The sequence below is a fragment of the Cavia porcellus genome, unplaced genomic scaffold (assembly GCF_034190915.1).
Source record: "Cavia porcellus strain 051 isolate PalLab524CR breed Dunkin Hartley unplaced genomic scaffold, mCavPor4.1 scaffold_27, whole genome shotgun sequence".
NCBI lineage: Eukaryota > Metazoa > Chordata > Mammalia > Rodentia > Caviidae > Cavia > Cavia porcellus.
The window spans coordinates 47214846-47235804 of NW_026947510.1; the positions used below are offsets into that span (position 1 = coordinate 47214846).

Here is a 20959-nt window from a genome sequence, read left to right on the forward strand (position 1 = left end):
TTATCAATAATTCTGCAGTTAATATTTTTGTACACACTTGTTGTGTACTTGCATGAAATTTTAAAAAATATACCTGATATTGAAACTGCTAGGAGCTAAAGGAGTTCTAGCATCAATTGTATTTAACGTTAAAATTTTTTTCCAAAGTTTTTTTTTTCAATTTTTAAATTTTTTGATCTTTTTGAGACAGGGCCTCGCTATGCAGTTCAAGCTGGACTTGAGCTCACTTTGTAGCCCAGGCTGGTCTCAGACTTGCAAAGATCCTCTTGCCTCAACCTCCCAAGTGCTGGGAGTGCAGGCATGCACCATGATGTCTGGCTTTCTAATACTTTTTTAAATTAAAAAAGTGAACACTTGGCAAATTTAGAATTAATCTCTCCCTCTGCTCCAGTTTAACGTGACCCCAGTTTAACTTGCCCCCAGTTTAATGCGTTTCTCCTTGGTTTCCCGTGTCTTGATTATGAATTATCGTGACACGTCTTCATAAGCTTTTGGGCTATGTTGATTATTTAATCCTAGACTGGAAGGAATGCATATCTAGTGTTTTATATAGTACGTTTTTTCTTTTTGGTGCGGGGTACTGAAATCAAGGTGTCATCATGTAGTACACGATTTTAGAAACATGCCCAAGCTTACCTGGGTCTGGCAGTGCACATCTGTAATCCTAGCTACTTGAGAAGCTGGGGCACAATGATCAACAAGCTTGAGGCCAGAACGGACAACTTAGTAAGGTACTGTCTCAATGTAACCGAGAAAAGGGCTGAGAAGGTAGCTCAGCGGTAGAGCATGTGAGTACAGTGTTTGAAATCTTGGGTTTAATCCCCAGCATTGCAATAAAAGGACCAGGGGCAAGGCTGAATCAGCTTTCTGGCTGTATTGGGAACTTTATAGTTTAGGAATTGTTCTTCAAGGGTATTTTTTGTTGTTGTTGTTGTTTTGATTTGGTACTGGGGATTGAATCTGCGACCTGGCTAAGCTAAATCCTCCCACCCATGTATTTGTTTAATTTATAGAAGTTAGTACACTCTTTTTGAACAATCAGAATATGTTTGTGTGATTCAGTTACATTAAACATTTTGAATATTAATTTCATTTACTACAAAAATGTATGTATCGTGTTAAACACTGCAGAGAAGGCAGATTCTGAGGTTAAATCCTACTCCATTTTTTCCATCAGTAAATAAAACTACAAGAAAAAATTAGGAAGTTTCCCCCAAATTACTAGGAGATTATCTAGTTTCCAGCATTCCCTTAAGTGTTGGACACAGCTGTTACGAGACACTGATACTAAGGACTTAAGAGTAGAAGTTGTGAACTTTTAGGGTCTACTCATGGGTATCCTGATACGCTCAACCAGTTTCTCTAGCACTATATCAAAAAACTTATTTTTCTTTCCTTCCCTTAAGTTCTCATCTCATCTGGTTTGTTCTTCCTACCTTTGAATAATTCTCAGTATGGTCAATCATCTGACCCTAAAAAATACTTCCTGAAGTGTTATATTTGTGTTAACCAAATATTATAACTAAATTAGTTTCAGGTATTGTGATATCGATATTTTGTCAATGGGAATTTAGGTGCTACCATAATACTTGGTCCTTAGTACACAGAAACCCCAAGATCACGACGCCCAAGTTCACTCAGCTTTCCCAGTTTATGCTAAATTCAGTGGTTGATACTGGGGTTATTCAAGGACCTGTGCTGCGCCCTCTCTTCCCCTGCAAAGTTCCTAAACCCTAACTCAAGCCCTGTGCCCCATGACTATCTTGATTTGGTGAGCTCTATGCTTTGCAGAGTTTAGGCTCATCCCGGAGCAGGAGTCCTACGTCTTTCTAACCAGCGGCTCTGCAGGGTGCACGAGTAGGAGCCCAATGCAGAGCAGCTGGCCCTTTGTGCAAGGAGCCCGGATACCCGGCTGGCTTATGACGTACCGAGACTCCGCCCCCGGCGTGACGCCAGCGTCAGGCCAGTCCCGGCATCCTCCGCGGCCGACCGCGGCGGAGCGCACAGAGAAGTCTTGCCCGTGAGCGGCCGCGGCGCAGTTCCGTTGCTGTCCAGATCCCGCTCGGCCACGGTGCCGCCTCTAGCCGTCTTCCTACCGCTCGTCCGTCCACCCGAGCGCCCCTAGCCCTCCCACGAGGGCGCCCCGGGACGGAAGGAACCACCAGCCTGTCGGCGCCCGCCGTTCTCGTGGTCGCCGTCGCCGTCGTCGTCGTGGTCGTCTCCGCCGTCGCCTGGGCCATGGCCAATTACATCCACGTCCCGTCCGGCTCGCCGGAGGTGCCCAAGCTGAACGTCACGGTGCAGGATCAGGAGGAGCAGCGCTGCCGGGAGGGGGCCTTAAGCCTCCTGCGACACCTGCGGCCGCACTGGGACCCTCAGGAGGTGACCCTGCAGGTAACGCCCACACTTCAGTCCTCACCCCCTGACGTCCCCAGGCGGCCATGGGGTCCTCACCGCAAGCCCCTCGATTCCGACGGGCCGCGAGGGCCTTTGGAGCGTCCTCCATCCCCGGCCCTTCGAAAAACGACCCTGTGGTTCCCCCATCACACCTGGGAAGGTCACTCCCCCTTCTTCACAGCTGCTTGTTAAGATTGCCCTGGGGGCATATTTTCTCTTTCTAGAAGCCGCTACGTAGGCGACGCACCCTTTCTACTCCAAGAGGGAAGATTCCGGTGATAGTTGCCCCTCCTCCCACCCCTCAGTCGGTTCTAACTGTAAAACGAACCTTTTCCACTCCCCTTGCACGGGATCCTCTGCTGCCGCCTCAGTCAGTAACTTCCTCCATCCATAAATATTGCACTAATTAATCCTCCCCGATCTTTTCCTCTCCCTCCCTCACCGGGCGATTTCCTCCTCTTGACACCTTGATCTGCATTTTATCTTTCCAAATCCTCGGATTGGCTAGTGTTCCATTCCAAAGTAATGATCCTGGCCGTGCATTCTAGATTTAAGTTTTTAGGTAGCACTGCATACGTTTTTTTTTTTTTTTTTTGCTTAGATTGGTATTTCTAAATGTATAAATTGTAATAAAATTAGTACTCATGCTAGAATGAGCAGTGACTGAGGAATATTTGCTTTTCTTGGAGATAGGAATATTTGCTTTTCTTTATAGAGCTGGGGAGAAAAATAAAAACCTCAGAATCTAGAAATTTTCAAGTAATTTATGATTGCCTTGTATAATGCTAATTTTGAATTTTTTTAGGTTTAGTGGTAGTTTAGGAATTATTTGGAAAAATGAACCTCCTTTGCTCTTATATCCTTGCAAACAACAAAAAAATCTCAATAATTTTAAAGACTGGAATATTTAGGGGTTGTAAGAATATTATTTGAATTAGTCAAATCATATGCCTCATTTTGATGCTTTCAATTAATTGTTGAATTTATATAGCAGTGTTTATTGATTGCTTCCTTGTTGAAATCTTTACGAAAGTAGCCATCCATCTATACAAAGATGAATAAAACCCAGAACAGGCCTAACACTTGGGCTTTTTTGTGTTAGTTTCAGTTCTTATTGCCTAGAAGAATTTTGAGCACATTAAAAGGAACCATATGTTTTCGGGGAAAATTGTGAGACAAATGTTCAAAATTTTAAGGGAGTATTTGTTGACCTTGTATATATGCAGTAATGAATTCAATATTTTTATAATTAAAAAGTATATTTCCTTTAAGGAACTAACTTCCAAACTGGAACTTGTATTTGTCTGTTCTTTATTGTGGTGCTGGGGATTGAACCCTGGGCTTTGCACGTGCTAACAAGTGCTTCACTGTGAGCCTCATCCCTAGTCTTTATGCTTTCTTGTTATTTATTAACTGATTTTCATTTTATTTTCCATGGTTCTAAAATTTATTAAAGTGACTTATTTTCTGGCAGTCCATCATAAACATATTTTTTATTACTTAAAGGCAGTGCCACTTCCTGGTAAACTGCATTACTAACAAATCATAGTAGTTTTTAAGCAGTAACTTTAAAGTTTGAAGATTTGAAGGCTGGGATTTCCTTTAATTCTTTGTCTATAGAATAGTAATAATAGCTATGTTGGGGTCCTATGTGCTAATTTTTTGTAATTTAATTGTCCAAACAAAGGTGGTATCTTTTTTTGAGTAAAACTCAGTGAAAGAAAGCCTAGATACAGGCAAAAAGGACAAAAGGTACTAACATCTAAATGGTTTTGATTGTTAGAAAGTAACTATTTGTGATGCTATTCATTGCTGTGTGGCAGGTTTGGCCTTTCCCCTTTGGGCTCATAAACTGAACTGCTAGTTTGTGATGGTAAATGCTATCACTTATTTTTTCAGAAGGTGATTATTTAGAAGTGTATTCCCCCCATGTGTGTACAAAGCTTTTGTTCTAGAAGCTAAGGACGTGGATAAACTGAAGTGGTGATGATTCACCATACAACTCAATATATCTGACGTCCTCACATTCTGGTCCATTACAAACTACACTTGATCTTAGCCAGAGGTCTGGGAAGTGGTAAGTCATTATAAACTCTAATGATGCCTCAGGATTTCCTTAGTAAATCTTAGTAAAAATGTTTTGAGCTTTTATCTTGGAACTCTACAGATAAAAATTACACCTCTGTATTTCAGAAGAGAAGGCATGAATTGTATAGTGAACAAGTTAGAATGTAATTTTAGGAAATTGGGTGTCAATAATGTAGTTTGTTTATCTTGGAATAGGTCTGGATAATGTAGCTCAGGCAGGCCTTGAATTCGCTGTGTAGCGCAGACTGGACTCAGACCCATAGCTCTCCTTCTGCCTGGCCCTCCTGAGTGCTGGGATTGCAGGCCTGCACCACCGCATCTGCCTGTGTTGCCCCCTATTTTGCTGGGAACTGAACTCAAGGCCTTGAGCACAGGCAAGTGCTGAACCACTGAGCTATATGCTTGTCCTACTCTTTTTTTTTTTTTTCTCCCAAAATTTTCTTTAATTTTTAGGTGTTGAGAATACGCTTTCAGTATACTTTAGTTTTCTGTAGTAATATTTATTTGGAACTTCTGGAGAATGTCAAATTTCAGAGTGTGCAGAGAAGATACAAATGCAATAAAAGTGACAAAGGGCCTAATCTTTGCTCAAAACTTCTGGGCACATGGAATAATACGGCAGATTGGACCCCATTTTCTGCTATTACAAGGGGTTGTAAGTTTTTTGGAGTACAGTGAGAAGGGCAGAGTGGATCTAACACAGTGCGATAGTACCAACCCCATTGCTTTATATTTCATACAATTTTTACTGTTCGTAAAGTACTTTCATCTGTATTCTCCCAGCTATCCTGTGATGCAGGCAGGTACTGTTAAATGTGTATTTTATAGTTAATGAAACTGAACTTGTGGTTTGTAAATGACTGATCTAGGATGAGAACCCATCTTGTAAATTACTGCTCGTTGACCAAGAAGAGGTTGTGTTCATATATGATGAAGAATGCAGGGAAGCCATGTCTTTATACGATTAAAAAAAGTGTTGGCTCTTAAAAAAGATTTTGTTTTAAGTTCCCTTGAACATAAATTTCATTCCTTTTTCCATATGTGCCACTATTTTAGAATAGGGATTCCTTCAGCTTTCTTTTAAGATACTTTTTATATAACCACCCTCTCCCTGTCACTTACTTGAATTTGAATTTTTTTTTTTATACTTTTTTTTTTGTCTTTTTTGTTTTTATCCGTACCAGGGATCGAACTCACGACTGCCTGCTTGCAAGGCAGGCACTTATGCTGCTGAGCTAAATCCCCAGCCCGAATTTGAATTTTTGATTTATCTGTATTTCTTTAGTCATCGTGTAAAGGAAGAATAAAGTCAGATCTGAGGCTCAATAGAATCATTCTCCAAAGATTCTTAAAATTGTTTTTCTTCTAAAGATGCCAATGAATTAGTGTTTTGTATATTCTGTTACGTTGTCTTAAGGTCTGCATTGTTGAACCTTTTTTTTTTTTTAATTGTCATTATTTACACTTTTTTCACAACTTGGGACCTGTGTGTAATCCATAATGACAAAGTCTTGAGAGAGACCATGAGGTCATAGTCACTGTAACATTATTAAATTAACATGTCTATTTTTTCCCTAGGCTCTCAGTGAGATTTCTTGTCTGGTTCTCTCTCCTCTCCCCTCTCCTCCCCTCCCCTTCCTTTGTTTTTTTCTATTGATCTACATCCCAAGCTCTTTTTAAATCTTTTTTTTTTTGGTACCAGGGAGCGAACTCAGGACCTTGCACTTGCCAGGCAGATGCTTATGCCTCTGAGCTATGTCTGTGGCTCTTTTTAAATCTTTTTGAGACAGGATTTCACCAAGTCATAAGTTGTCTAGCCTGGTTTCGGCATCAGCCTCTGGGTTGACAGGTGTGTGCCTCGTCAGGCTTCCATTCATTTTTTTTTCTTAAAGAGCAGTATATTAATAGTAGTCAAGAATGTGGTATTTAAGCAGTGCACATTTTGAGTTGAGACTATTTTACAGGCTTCTTTTTCTTGGTTAAGTTACTCGGCCTTTTTAGCACTTAGTACCCTTCACTGTAAAGTGAACCTAAGGGTTGTTGTGAGGGTGAAATAAAAACTGTGTGAACAATTATTGTTGCTGAGCACCTAAACATTGGATGCCAGAATTGAAAAACAGACATCTGCTTTTTGAAATTCTGAGTCTTTTGGGGAGACAAGAAAATAAATTACAGTATCTTGGGGATGAATAGATTTTTTTCACATGCAGAAGCTATGTTAAAATGTTTAAAGAGTGTATTGTTCTTTCTGGTGTACTATGAGCTTTTGCATTTTAAGAAAGTTTTTTTTTTGTACTAGGTTTGAACTTGCCCTGTGCCTGCTAGGCGGGTGCTGTACCACTGAGCAATTTTTAAATTTTATTTGTTAAGCACACATACACTAGTTTTGGAACTGGTGTATTGGCATGTAGCTACAGATCACTGTTCATATATCCTTGCTTGTTTTCTAACATTTTAGAGTTGGTTACCTAAACATTCTGTTAAAAATTCATAATCTCTTAATTTAACATTGGTACTTAATTTTGATATTGTTCTCTTTTTTAAGAAAAGAAAAACTGATTTGCAGTTGCTGTGTTGAGTTGTGTCTTCAGTGTTGTAAACTTACACATTTACCTTTTTTTTTTTTTTTTTTTTTTTTTTTTTTTGTGGTGCTACAGATCTAACACCTAGATGTTAGGCTGGGTGTTAGCCTAACATCTAGGCTAGATGCTAGGCTAAAATGCTACTGCATTCTATGCTAGTGTTCTACTACTGTGCTATATACCCTTAACCTGGTGTTCTAATTTTATAATTAATTTTCATTTTTATTTTTAAAAGGATGAATTTAAGCCTTACTTTGAACAGTACAAATTGCTTTAAAAAATTAAGCAAATTAATCTATTAAATTTACTAGAAAGATATATTTATAGGACTTGAATACTATCTATGTATGTATTTGTGTGCATGGGTGTGTGTATGTAAAATACAGTCACAGTTTATATTCAGCATAACTTCTAATAGCAATATTTAAGTGTCTAGCTTTTTATTCCCTTTTTTTTTTTTTTTTTTTTTTTTTTTTTTTTTTTGCTGTACTAAAATAATAAAGTTTTAGGGTGGGAGATACGATTTAAGACTGTATTGACCATGGCTAAGAGAAATGTTTGTTTAATAGGCTTCTGTCAAAAGTAGGTAATATTTTATAGATTGTGTGCATTAAATTGTTTACTGCCCATGTATTTTGTTAAGATATGACTATAGAATCAGCCTAAAGTGCTAGTTCATTTTCCGATATTAACATCTGTCTTACTTGAACCAAACAAATTGCTTCTTCTCTTTAGGACCGTAGCATAATATGGTGGGAAGATGATTTTTGAACCTTGATTCCAGCCATTTGTAACCCTTGACAGATTTTAAGATCTCGATAAGATTGCTATCTGTATTTGAAAACTGTCATGAGAATGAAATAAAACACCTAAAATTATGCACAGTGTGTTTTGGTACTACTTCCTCCATTTCCTATCCCCTTCTTTTACAAATGGAAAAATTGAACTGAAAGAATCATAAACCTCTACAATTCAATAATTCTGACGCATTTTTTTTTTTTGTAGTAGACATAGTAGTAATTTTCAGGAATCCTCTTTGTACCTCTAATTATAGAGCAAACTAGGCATAGAAGAATTGGGGCAAAAGCTTCAGTGAGGTGGGTATTATCTGACCTGAGATTGTGTGTGTGTGTGTGTGTGTGTGTGTGTGTGTGTGTAAGTGTGATCCTGTGTGCTGGAGATGAAGCCCAGGGGTCTGAGCATGTGAAGGACGCCCTCTACCACTGAGCTGTGCTCCCCCCCTCAGCCAGGCATTGAAGGAATGATGCAGTTAGTTGGAAAAGGTCATTTGCGAGCAAAGAACACTTTCACAAAGGCAGCGAAGCTAGACTCTGAGTTGTTTCAGGTGGGAAAAGAAGTAGGAATGGATTCTGGAAGTAGCAGTTACGGTGTTAGATACTGAGATTAAGTTCCTCTTTAAGGAATTGATATTTTGTTAGAGACATCATGTGAAGCTGTTGAATGTTTTTATGCTAGTGAATTATGTTTTTAAAGAGAAGTGACTGGAAGGAAAACGAAAGTGCTTAAAAGTTAAAAATCAACTGGGACTGCGGCCCTAAGTTCATCTCCATTATTGCAAAATCAGAAAAGAAAATTATCACTAAGACTAGAAAATCTCTTCCTAGCACTGCAGAAATTCAGCTTAATGTTTTTGTGTTTATATTTTCTTCTTACTCTTAAAAAACTAGCTCCTTTCCCTTCCCCTCCTTCTGCTCCTCCCTCCTTTCTTTCCTCTTTGGTAGTACTAGGGATTGAAGCCAGGGCAGTTCCACCATGGAGCTACGTCAGCAGCCCTTTACTTTTGATTTTGAGGTGGGACTTGCATAGGCAAAACTTGAGCTTTGTGTCTTATTGCAGCTTCCCATGCACCAGTGTGCCTGGCTGGTATGCTGTTTTTGGAGGTGGGTTTCCCTGTGCTGTACTGAAATGTTTAAATACATTTCTTTGCATATATGTATATATACATATTATGTATATATGTATTTATATATATATTATATGTGTGTATATATACATATACACATATATATATATATATATATATATATATATATATATACATATTTTGTTGTTTTTGAGTCAGGGTCTCACTATGCAGTTCAGGCTGGCCTTGAACTCACTATGTAGCCCAGGCTGGCTTCAAACTCACAGCAGTCCTCCTACCTCAGCCTCCCAAGTGCTGAGATTACAGGTGTGCGCTACCACACCCGGCCTGCTTCCGTACCGTTTCTGAAGTTGTAGACAGTATGATCTCTAAAGTCTGTATGTGGCAGTTCTGGTCTTTAGGGCTTGAGTCACTCTTTTTGTCACTTATGATTATGGATGAACTGTGCTGTGCATCCCACTTGTGCTGAAACCTGGTCTATGGGAAGCAAAAATACCACTGGCGAGCTGTGGAAGATTACTCAGGGTTTAAGGATAAGTGTTTTGAATTGTGTAAAGGATTATATAGGACGTGGGTTTTGAAATTCTTGGTTACCGAATGGTAAGTCAGTATAGTGGACCAAGACCACTGTAGTTTAAAAGGATAAGTTAGAGTGTGATAGGCTATATCAGAAAGCCTTGCAAGTGTTCAAGTATGTATTGTTTTATATAAAAGTACTGTATATACAGTATATTACAACAGATAGTAAATATATTTCTGTGGTTTGCATTAAAGTTTTGCTGGGCTGTTTGTGTTATGGTGGGTCCACTTGTAATCTCAGCTACTCAGGAGGATGGGGCAGGAGGGTCTCAACTTTGAGGTCAGTCTTACAGAACTAAAAGGTTTGGCGATGTAGTTTAGTTGTAGAGCATTCCTGAGCTTAGTCCCCACTAACCTGCCCCCCCCCCCCCACAATTTAGTCAGATGCTATAGCAAGAGTGAGGAGGCCGAGACAGGAGAGTTGCTTGAGCTCACATAGCAAGATTCTTTTCGAAAGAAAAAGTTTGTGAAAGATTTAAGTAAGGAAAGAGTCTTCTGTTAATACAGCTAAGAGATGCTGGGTCCTAGTTTTGAGGAATGGCCTTGCAGGTGGAAATGAGGGACACATTTTGACATTTCAGAAAATAAATGTACAGGCCTTGTTCGTTGCATATGAATTAAAAAGATTTTTGGTGATTGACAAAAGGAAGTAATAGAAGACTTTTTGATTTTGCCTTTTATGGCATTATTTTACTTTTTGATATACCAGATTGGCTATAAATAAAATTTTAGCATTCTTTTAAAAATTGTGAGATACAACAGAAAGAAGAATTTATGATACATAAATTACACCTGTGTAACCCTAAGCGTGGGCAAGAAATGTTTCCAGCAACCCCCAGAGGATCTCCAGTTCTCTCTCTGGCCTAACCTCTCTCTCCCTCTAGTGGTAACCACTGTAACAGTGTTTTCCCTTCCTTCCTCTTCCTTCTCTCTCCCTTCCTCTTTCCTTCCTTTTTTAAGATTGGGTTTCCCTGTGTGGTCCAGACATGTGATTGGCCTACTTTAGCTGGGATTATCAGCATTTACCGCTGTGCCCAGTTTACTCTCCCCCCACCCCAATTAATAAGACTAGACCTTTTTGGCTTAGTGTTTTTTTTTTCATATAAGTTCTTTAAGAAAAACAATATAGTAAATGCACCAAAGTCTTCTTACAAGAAACTATATGAACACAAAAGTTCTATTAGAAAGATCACAATGTTACAACCTTCAGGAGAAGGAAGAAAGGCTGGGGATGTAGCTCAGTGAGAAGACCTTGGTTCAATTTCCAATATTTAATTTAAAAAAAAGCTTTCACATTTCAGTGTTTGTGGGTCTGAAATGTTCAACTCTGAGAATTACAATTTTTAGGAAGAAGAAGCAGTTTTACATTTTTTTTTTTCCCTCTCAAGAATAAAGTATTGCGGGGGATATAGCTCAGCAGCATTAGCACCTGCCTGGCAAGCATGAGGGCTGAATTTGATTCCTGGTACAAAAAAAAAAAAAAAAATACTGTTTTTTGGGTAGAAATATTATTGAGAATGCAGGTAATAGACTAAGAAGTTCTATTTGTATTTTAATTTCATTATATGTGTGTGCATGCATATATGCAGTTGTCTTATATATGTGGAGGATTGGTTCTAGATAATTTAAATCTTCAGATACTCAAGTCTCAGAAAATGTTGCACAGCTTGAATATAACCTGTACTTATCTTCCTATATACTTTTTAGATTACTTGTAATACTTAATGCAGTGGAAGTAATAATCATTATAGTGACCTATGTGTAGAATAATGACAGTGCATGTTCACATGCAGATGGATTCCTTGTCCCCCTTTTTTTGGTAACTTGGGTTGAATGCAGAGCTTTCACAATGAGCTATATCCTCAGCCAATTTTTTTTTTTTTTTAATTTTGAGACAGTCTTACAAAGTTACTCAGGATGGGGTTGAACTTGTAATCTTTTGTCTCTACCTCCCAGAATGCCAGGATTACAAGTCCTACGCCCAGATACTTTTGATCTTCACAGACACAGAAAGTTGACACACATATTGACACTCTTCATGCACATTTCGCTCCATTTTATTTATGTTCAATATATATATGTATGCGTTTATATATGTGTACACTTTTTTTTTAGTCTTTAAAATGTAAGATAGAAATCTTCTATTTTAAGACCCTTATAGGTAACAGCAGTTACTATGATTGGGAAGTAATGGTAAGATGTAAGCAGATATTCATTCTTCATGATGTGAATTTACTTTGAGACTTTAAAAAAAGCCAGTTTGTTGCTACATGATGTGTATTAAAAAGTTCTAGAATCATATATGTAGAACCTAATGAAATTTCCTAAAGTGACAATGCCTACCAAGTATGCAAATGGAGAAATGTATCATAGGCAGTACTGTAGAATCTGCTTGTGCTCTCTTAGAGCAGTTTTCATCTCTCTGCATAACATAAGTTAGTTTTGTTCTGATTTCTTAAAATTATTTTGCTTGTTTTCAATTTTTTAACTGAATCATGGAGTATGCAGTTTGATTTTAACATACTACTGAAATTTTGAGTGCTGTATTTGTGTGTATTAACATACAGTTCCTTCCCTCCCCTGCCCGCAGTACTGGGTATTGAGTCAGGGCCTTCTCATTAAGGTACATCTTCAGCCCTCATTTTGTTTTTGTTTTTTGTTTCTTTTGACACAGGCTCTTTGTAAATTTCCCACGTTGGGCTTGAGTTTAGGATTCTCTTACCTCAGGCTTCCCAGAGTGCTGGGATTACAGATGTGTGCCATCTCATCTGGTGATCATTGTGGTTCTTTGCCATGACTGACTAGTGTTCCATTGTGAAAATGTACCTTTGTTTATCTTCTATAATAGCCACTGACTATTACAAATTATTTGCCAAAAACATACTTGTAATTTTTGTGTGTGTGTGAGCATAAATGTTTCCAGTAGGTGAATACCTAAAAGTAGACTTTGGGTCATCTAACAAATGTATTTTCAGATTTACTAGATATTTACATTTTCCAGAGTTATTTCAATTTTTGCTTCTGTAGGTTTCTTTTTTATTTTTATTTTTTGGTACTGGTGATCGAACTCATGACCTTGTACGTGGCAGGCAGGTGCTTTGTTGCTGAGCTATATCCCCAGCCCCAATTTTTGCTTATAAAGGCAATATATAAGAGTTTTAGTTGTACTGTATCTTTACTACCATTTGATATTGCCTGTCTTTTTTGTTATCTGGTGGTATTAGGGGTCTGTTAGTCAAGGTTCAAGTTACATTCTTTTGGCAGTTGGCATATTTGTTTTTTGTGTGTTGATTATTTGAATGCCTTCTTTTGAGGTGCCTGTTTAAGTATTTTGCTTTTTTTTTTCAATTGAGTTGCCTAAGTTTTAATGATTTATAGATCTTCTTTATTATAGATTTGAGTCCTTTTATAATACAGACTGCAACTCTTTTCTTCCTTGTGGCTTGCATTTTCACTTTTGTTTCTCATTTGGGTATGCTGGAGAGATTGAACTCAGGGCCTTTGCACTGAACTATATCCCTGCCCTTTTTTATGTTTTATTTGAAACAGGGTCTGGCTAAGTCACTAACTTGATAAGCTAGGCTCCATCTTATGTCTCCCAGCTTCATTCTCCCAGAAAGCTGAGATTACAGGTGTTTACTGTTATGCCCAGCTTTATTTTCATGATTGAACTTGCAGTGATCCTCCAGAGTCCTTGAATTATGGATGCTAACTATTCCTGGCTTCGTTTTTATTCTTCTTAGTGTCTTGGTGAGTAGTGTTAAGATCAATTTCATTTTGTTTTGTTCATGAATAGTACATTTCCTTGCTTAAAAAAAAATCTCTTCTTACACCACAAAATTTCGAAGTTATTTCTGTGTTTTTTATTTCTAGAAACTTTGTTTTTACATTTGATCTACAATTGGGATTATTATATTTGGTGTGAGATGGAAGGGATCATAATCCTTTTTTTCCCCCCAGGCAATACTGAAATGCAGTATCAATTATTGAAAAGATCTTTTCCCATTGCAGGATCAGTATTTCATCAATCACGTGGCTTTGTGAGTCTGAAGATTGGTCTCACTGCTTTTGACTTTTTGAACTGCTTTATAAGTTGCAGACTCAGCTTTTTAGATTCCACAAAAGAAACTGGATGTGATTGGTTTTTGCTTATAAGACAGGTCTTGCTGTGTAGTTAGGCTGTCCTTGAACTTGCTTATGTGCCCTAGGCTGGCCTTGGACTCATGGTGATTCTCCTGCCTTAGTCTCCAGAGTTCTGAGATTATAGGTGTGTACTGACTGGGTGTGATTTTGATTGATACCTTGTGAAACCTATTAATGAATTTTTTTCCTATTAATAAATTTGAAGAAAAATCCACTTTTAAGAAATACTGTTTAATATCTGTATGTGTGTTATATCCCCACTTAGAACTTTAATTTTGCTCAAACTTCTGAAGTTTTCATTGTAGAGGTCTTAGATGTTTGATTTATCCTTGGCAATTCCATTTCTTATATTGTTGGAAAGGATATCATTTACAAAGTTATTTGTTGGTATACAGAAACACACAGTTCATTGTTGTATATTGAAGTTTTCACACTTTATTCTAATGGAATGTGTTGTGGATACTGTCACCCCTAACCCCACTCTTGTTCTGGGGATTGAACGCAGAGCCTTTACATGATAGGCAAGTGCTCTACCACTCAGCTATACTTCTGTCCGCTTATCCTGGTGGTTTTTATCTATTTTCTGCATTTTTTTTTTTTTTTTTTTTTTTTTTTTTTTTTTTGCAAATAAGGACAGCTATTCTTTTACTCTCTCTCTAACCTTTATCACACTGATAAATTGAAAGTGATAGTGGGCAGCCTTGTCCAGCTCTAAGGATGACATTCAATAATTGATTGTTAGATATAGTGTTGGCTGTGGGTTTTCTTTGGATACTTTATCAAGTCAACAAGGTTTCTTTTTATTGTTCATGTGGCTAGTATTTTCATAATGAATGGTAAATTTTATCAGTTTTTTTCTGCATCTAATTATGATTGCTTGATTTTTTTTTTCCTCCATATTTTTCTATTGAGGTTAATTACATTGATTTAAAAACTTGATGTATGAACCTTTGGATTCCTGAAGTAAATCCATTTGCTCATGATACAGTCTCCTTTTGATGTATCACTGTATCAGTTGCTAAGATTTTAATCAGGATTTTTATACCTGTTTTCATAAGTGAGGTTGGTGTATAATTTTTCCTTCTTGTAATGTCCTTGACAAGTTTTAATATCATGTTGGGAGGTATTTTTTCTATTTTTAAGAGTTTTTAATACATGTGTAGGATCTGTATTGAGGTCTGCTTTATTGCTATTTTTTTGTCTTGATAAATTGTATTCAGAAGTTATCAATTTTACTGCTTTTTAAAAAAGAATAGTTTTTGATTAGTTTTTCTGATTTGTTAATAATTTTATCTTTTATTATTATATATTTTTATATTTTATTATATATTGTTATATATTTTTTAATGATGTTGGGGCTTGAGCTCAGCCACACCCGTGCTAGGTATGCACTCTAGCCCTGAGCTGCACCTCCAGCCTCCCCCACAGGTTTTGATGTGTTTAGGGAAGGCAGTTTCTTTCTTGTGCAGCCTTTTCACTCACTTTCACCACAGAAGACTGATCTGTGGGCTTTCTTGCCAAGAGCCAGAACTCGGCCTGTGCTGAACTTGTTACTTCATGTGAGGATCTCTCTCTGTCTCAGACTCTGTGAACTCCTTTTTTCTGCCTAACCATGTATGCCACTTGTCACCTAGCCAGCCGCCTCCTACTGAATTTGTCCCTGGTGAGTTACTTTTGCTGAAGTTCAAGAAAATGTGTACAGGCCAATTATTTGTATCAGCCCTTGGAGCAACCCAGTGGTTGAGGGGGGCTGACGGCCTCTACTGAAGCTCATTTTATTTTGTCTCTTTTGTGAGTAATGCATTGTTTCTTTTTTTAAAGATTTTTTTTTTTTCGTCGTTTTCATTTTTATCGGTACCAGGGATCGAACTCACGACCACCTGCTTGCAAGGCAGGTGTTTATGCCGCTGAGCTAAACCTCCAGCCCCAGTAATGCATTGTTTCATGGAGTGTTTGATTGTTCATTGTATTTTCATTGGTGACTTCAATACCAAGATACAGTGGACTGACCTATTCAGTATACTGCCTCAATAATAGGCAGAGGCCACTTGCTTGACTTATTGTTTATTATTATCGTTCAAGTCAAAATGTTTTCTCATTCACATTTTTCTTTATTTAGATGTACTTTTATTTCCAGTGAATTTGTGATTTGAAAATTTAGAAAAATCGTGATAAAAATATCAGAATTTATCATCTTAACCATTTTTATTTTGGGGATATATGTATATGCACATGTATTTTCTAGTTCATATCCATAGTAGTTTGAACAAATATTCTTGATTTTAATCTTTTGATATTTTGAGCCTTGTTTTATAATCAAGCCAATGGTCTTTATTGACAGCCTTGAAAAGGCTACACATTCTGTTGTTGACAGTTTTCTGTGTATGACAACAAAGTTGAATTTTTTTTACTATGCTTAGATCTCTCTTACATATGTAATTTTTTTTTTCCTGCTTTAAAAAAAATCAGATCTTAGGGATATGTTCAAGTTCCCAACAATTATTGTGGAGTTTCTTTAGTTCAGTGAATTTTTGCTATGTATGTATTTTGAGACTGTTGATATATACAAATTTAGAGTTGTTCTATCTTCATAAATGATTTCCTATAGCATTAGAAAATACTTTATCTCTAGTGTTAGTTCCTTAAGTTCTGTTTTACCTGATAGAGGATAATATATCAGCTTTCTTGTTGCTTTTTTTTTTTTTTTTTTTTGTCTTTTTGAGATAGGGTCTCACTATGTAGTTCAGACTAGCCTTGAGCTCACTTTGTAGCCCAGGCTGATCTGCAATGAACCTCCTGCCTCAGCCTCCCTAGTGCTAGGATTATAGGCACACACCACCATGGCAGGCACCTTATTACCTTTTTTTTTTTTTTTTTTAATCGGTACTGGGGATTGAACTCACGACTGCCTGCTTGCAAGGCAGGCACTCATGCCATTGAGCTAAATCCCCAGCCCCCTTATTACCTATTTTGTAAAGCAGCATGTTTTAGTTTTTCTAAACTTACTATTTTAATTAAATTACTGAGTTTTTGGATTTAATCTAATTAGCTTTTTCTCTTTTATCTGTCTTATGTTTTTCTTTCTGCTTGACTGGTTTTTGTGTTTTTATTTTTCTTCATTATTTTTCCTGTGGATATTTTTCTAAATTTCTGAGAAACTCACAGTATAAGGTAAATATCACCCAACTGTTACAGTGCATTATAGTAGATGTTATGTGTAGGTTACTAGCAAGCACTGAGAAGTATTTATATCTTATATGAGTTTGGGAACTGCCTCCTAGAAGTTAATTTCTGTGCTAGAATTTTTAAGGAAGTTAAAAGTTACTTAGGTAAAGAGGAGGAAGGAAAAGTTTATCAGTTAGATTGCTAGATAGTTGTGAGGTGTCAAGGAATTTGTATGTCCTAAGGAGTTTAGATTTTATCATTTTAAGCAGTGTGTAGCCATTTGAAGATTTTTTTTCTTTTTTAATTTTTACTAAATGAAAACACAAAGTCTTTATTTATTGCTTGATTTTTTTTTTTTTTTTTTCCCTTACTGTTCCCACCCCACAGAGAAATCCCTGACTCCCAGCCCCAGCTCTGGGGAATAGAAGGCCGGAGGCTCCATTGCACTATGGAGGGAAGTGCTCTTTCAATGGGCCTGGGCTGCAGGTGCCGGGGAGGGGCAGGTTTGACTTCAGGGCAGTGGCCAGGGCCCAGGGCCCTTCTCAAGCCTCCTAGGGGACAAAACACACTGGATATACCCAGCAAATCAAGTCTTAGAAAAGATGCCAAATTAAATGATCGCCTTTTTCATTTGAAGATTTTCAGTCACAAGTTCCTATTTATATTTTAGATAGAATATCCGGTGGTCACAGAGAGTGAAAGTTTTTGCCTCCTAGCAGAGAAGTGGTTAAACTGGCAGTGAGACTGTAACAATACTACAAAGAGAAGATTAAGGAGATCCTGGATTATGGTGATGGCAGTGTGGATGGAGAAAGCTGAGAGACTTTGTATCCTAGGAAATAAACTCTTCCAAGTATAAAGAGGGAAGAGGAGGATGTCAAAAGTTGTTTGTCAGTGTGAATGAATGAATGCGTTGTTCTTAATCATTTTTCTCTGGTCTTTTGAGATTTTGTTACAGTATGCCTTCACTTGTGTTCATGTTTCTTGGGCTCAAGGATGCTTAACCTATATTTATATTCTTGGACCTTCGAGGTTATTGTTTTTCATCTAATGTGTAGGAAACGTTTAGCTGTTGTATTTTATTTTTCTGTCCTTTTGGGGGCATATATGTAAGAGACACATACATTCATACACATGTGCTTTAAAGTTGCCTCTCAGCTCATTGATGCTATCTTCATTTCTTTCTTCCTGTGTTGGGGATGAAAGCCAGGGCTTTGCATGTGCTAGGCAGAGTCCTTACTACTGAGCTAATGCTCCAGCCCTCAACCTCTTCTTTATCTAATAAATTCATGTACCAATGTCCAATAGGCAAAGTAGATGAGAGCTGAAATGGTGGTAGGTTATGTGTGCACTTGCGTTTGAGTGTGCTGTGGGAGATAGCAAACTTTGCCTGCTTGGATTTCTGTTCCTGTTCTTTCAGGGCTTTGCAGCCTAGTTTGTAAGTTACTAACAGGGAGTACAAATGGGTTATAAAAAAGATAGCAAATAAAAAAATGAAACTGCAAAGAGGAAACAAACCAGCCAGGAAAGGAAATTTACAGTTCATGTTTGGGGTTAGATGTCTAATAGTATAATTGAAGATTGATAATGTAAAGAAATATATAATATGTATACTTACATTGAGTAAGTGAGAATAGCAGAGGTGGAGTGTATGTATGATTTTGATAAGGGAGAAATATATTTCCCAACCTGCTGAGTTCATGTCCCCCGAACTTGAAAATGAATTTAAGAGACAGTGGAGGTTAAGAATAGGAAAGCTTTGTTGAGAGATAGCTCCTGAGAGACAGGAGGGGTTGCACAAGTGGTTTGCCATAAGGTTCTTTGTCGGGTAGTTTATATAGCAAAGTCATGATGTGAGTACAGTGTGGGTCAAACTGCCATCAATGTATAGGATTGCAATGCTGATTTAGTAGGGAAATGAGTCTTGTAGCGGGGTACACAAGACATTTTTGGGAAGAGATGGATCCAAATGTTCTGATTACCCTCTTACCTGGGTTTGTTAGATCAGGTGGTGCTATTACAATTTAATCTCAAGTTATGGTTATTGCTTATCCCTTAAGGAGGCATCTAGGCCTGGCCCTTTTTTGAGGCAGGGTCTCACTCTAGGTAGTAGTACAGGCTGGTCTTGAACTCATGGTGATCCTTCTGCCTCAGCCACACTTAAGTTTACAAGTGTGTGCCACCAAGACAGTGGGCCTAGCCTTCTTGAGATGTACTTCTAGCCACGGTTTCGATGTCTTTATTTTTCCATTAACTTCCTTGAGAGCTCAGTCCCTCTCTGACTGTGTATTAATTTTTAATTTAGCTGCCTACAGTAAGAAACATCAGATTTAGTAAGAATGCCTTAGGTAAGGTAGAAGTAGTGGCAGAAACCTGTAATCTCAGCACTGAGGAGACTAAGGCAGCCTGAGTTCAGGCTACCCTAAACTAAACAGTGAGATGCTGTCCCCAAAAGCAAAACAAACAAAAATAAGGATTAAAGAACATGAGTTAAGGGGAATTTGAAGTATTTCTAGTGTTGTCAAAATTTTAGTATTAAATTTTAAATCATGTACCATATGTATTATTTAATGAAAAATAGCACATGGTGGGTTTGGAAGTAGAAACATTGAATATAAAATTGTCTTTCACGAAATGTGACCAAAAAGTGAAGGAGAGAGAGGTTGGCTTATAAAAGTGAGTGGGAGCCGAGCGCGGTGGCGCACTCTTGTAATCCCAGCACTCAGGAGGCTGAGGCAGGTGGATCATTGCAAGTTCAAGATCACCTGGGCTGCAAAGTCAGCCCAAGGCCAGCCTGAACTACACAGAGAGACCCTGTCTCAAAAAGACCAAAAAAAAAAAAAAAAAAAAAAAAAAAGAGTGAGTGGGATGCTAGGCAAACTACCACTGAGCTACAGGCCTCCACCTATTTTAAATTTCATTTTGAGAAAGGGACTGACTTAATTGCCCAAGCTGGCCTTGAACTTGACTCTTCCTGTATCTGCCTGCCAAGTAGCTGGAGTATAGGCATGGGCCACTGTGCCTGGCTTTACTTCCTTTTTACCTATCTATATGTTTTGTTGTTTTGGAATCTGCAAACAAATGGTTCTTACATACCAATTGTATGTTATATGTAATTCTCTACTAAAAGCTCTTGACAGTTACACTGATCCTTTTCTAGTTATATTCAAGTTAACAATACAATTTTCTTTTTTTAATTTTAAAACAAAGGCAAAAAACAGTGGTACAGATTTTCAAATCAACATAATAGGAGATTAACAGTGGTTACTATATTGCATATTTGTCTTAGTTACGTTTTCTTGTTGCTGAGACAAAATACCTAACACCCAAAGTTAGGGAAGGAAAGGTTTATTTCTTACAATTCTTGGAGGTTTCAGTCCATACTCAGTTGGCTCTAAGGCAGCATGGCATGGCTGGGCAACCATTCATGGCTAGCTGCACAAAGCAAGCATGAACCAGCCAGAGAGAGAAATATACCTTCTTTCTGCTGATGTATCATATCCTGGCTCCACCCCTGGGTGGGTAAGGCGCTCACATCACCAGTCTGAGTGCTAGGCAATGAACCAATCACAAATGTTAGATTTTAGTCCATTAATTGCATGAGGCTTGGGAGGGGGGGCGCTGACATAAACCATGACAATATTGTTACCGTCAAAGTAGTTGCTCAGATTACAAGATACAGATACAAAAAATGATCAAACAGTGAAAGTACAAACTGTTCTTTTTTTTAATTTTAAAGAGGATAAAATTAAACAATAAAACAGAACATAAGAAAGCAATGTAAGAGACTTAAATTTCAAAGCAAGACAATCAGAGATCTTCACTATCTATCATATTGTCCCTTGTTTTCTTCCAAATAGTTGTCCATATTTTCACATACAGAAAATTCACACGAAAAGCAGTATAGAACTGATCTAAACAAGATGAGGAATGCATTTGAGGTCTTCAAAATCAGACAATAGGAAAGTCAACAATGGCTAGCATAGTGTCTCTCATTTTCTTCAAAATAGATGTCCATATCTTCATGTATGTTGAAATTAAATAAAACAAAATGGACTAAAATCACTCTGAACAAAGAATAATAGTATTGGCTGGATTTCATATCATGCTACGGAATCAG

At 37.7% G+C, this 20959-nt stretch overlaps 1 protein-coding gene across 1 annotated transcript in view; it reads left to right on the forward strand.

Annotated features, from left to right (window-relative positions):
- The first annotated feature begins 1968 nt into the window (after positions 1–1968).
- Positions 1969–20959, forward strand: part of Etnk1 (ethanolamine kinase 1) — a 64077-nt gene continuing 45086 nt past the window's right edge. Inside the window, exon 1 of the mRNA XM_003470334.5 lies at positions 1969–2394. Within this exon, the coding sequence (XP_003470382.2) occupies positions 2239–2394 (156 nt within the window). The 5' untranslated portion in view covers positions 1969–2238. The remainder of the gene's footprint in view (positions 2395–20959) is intronic.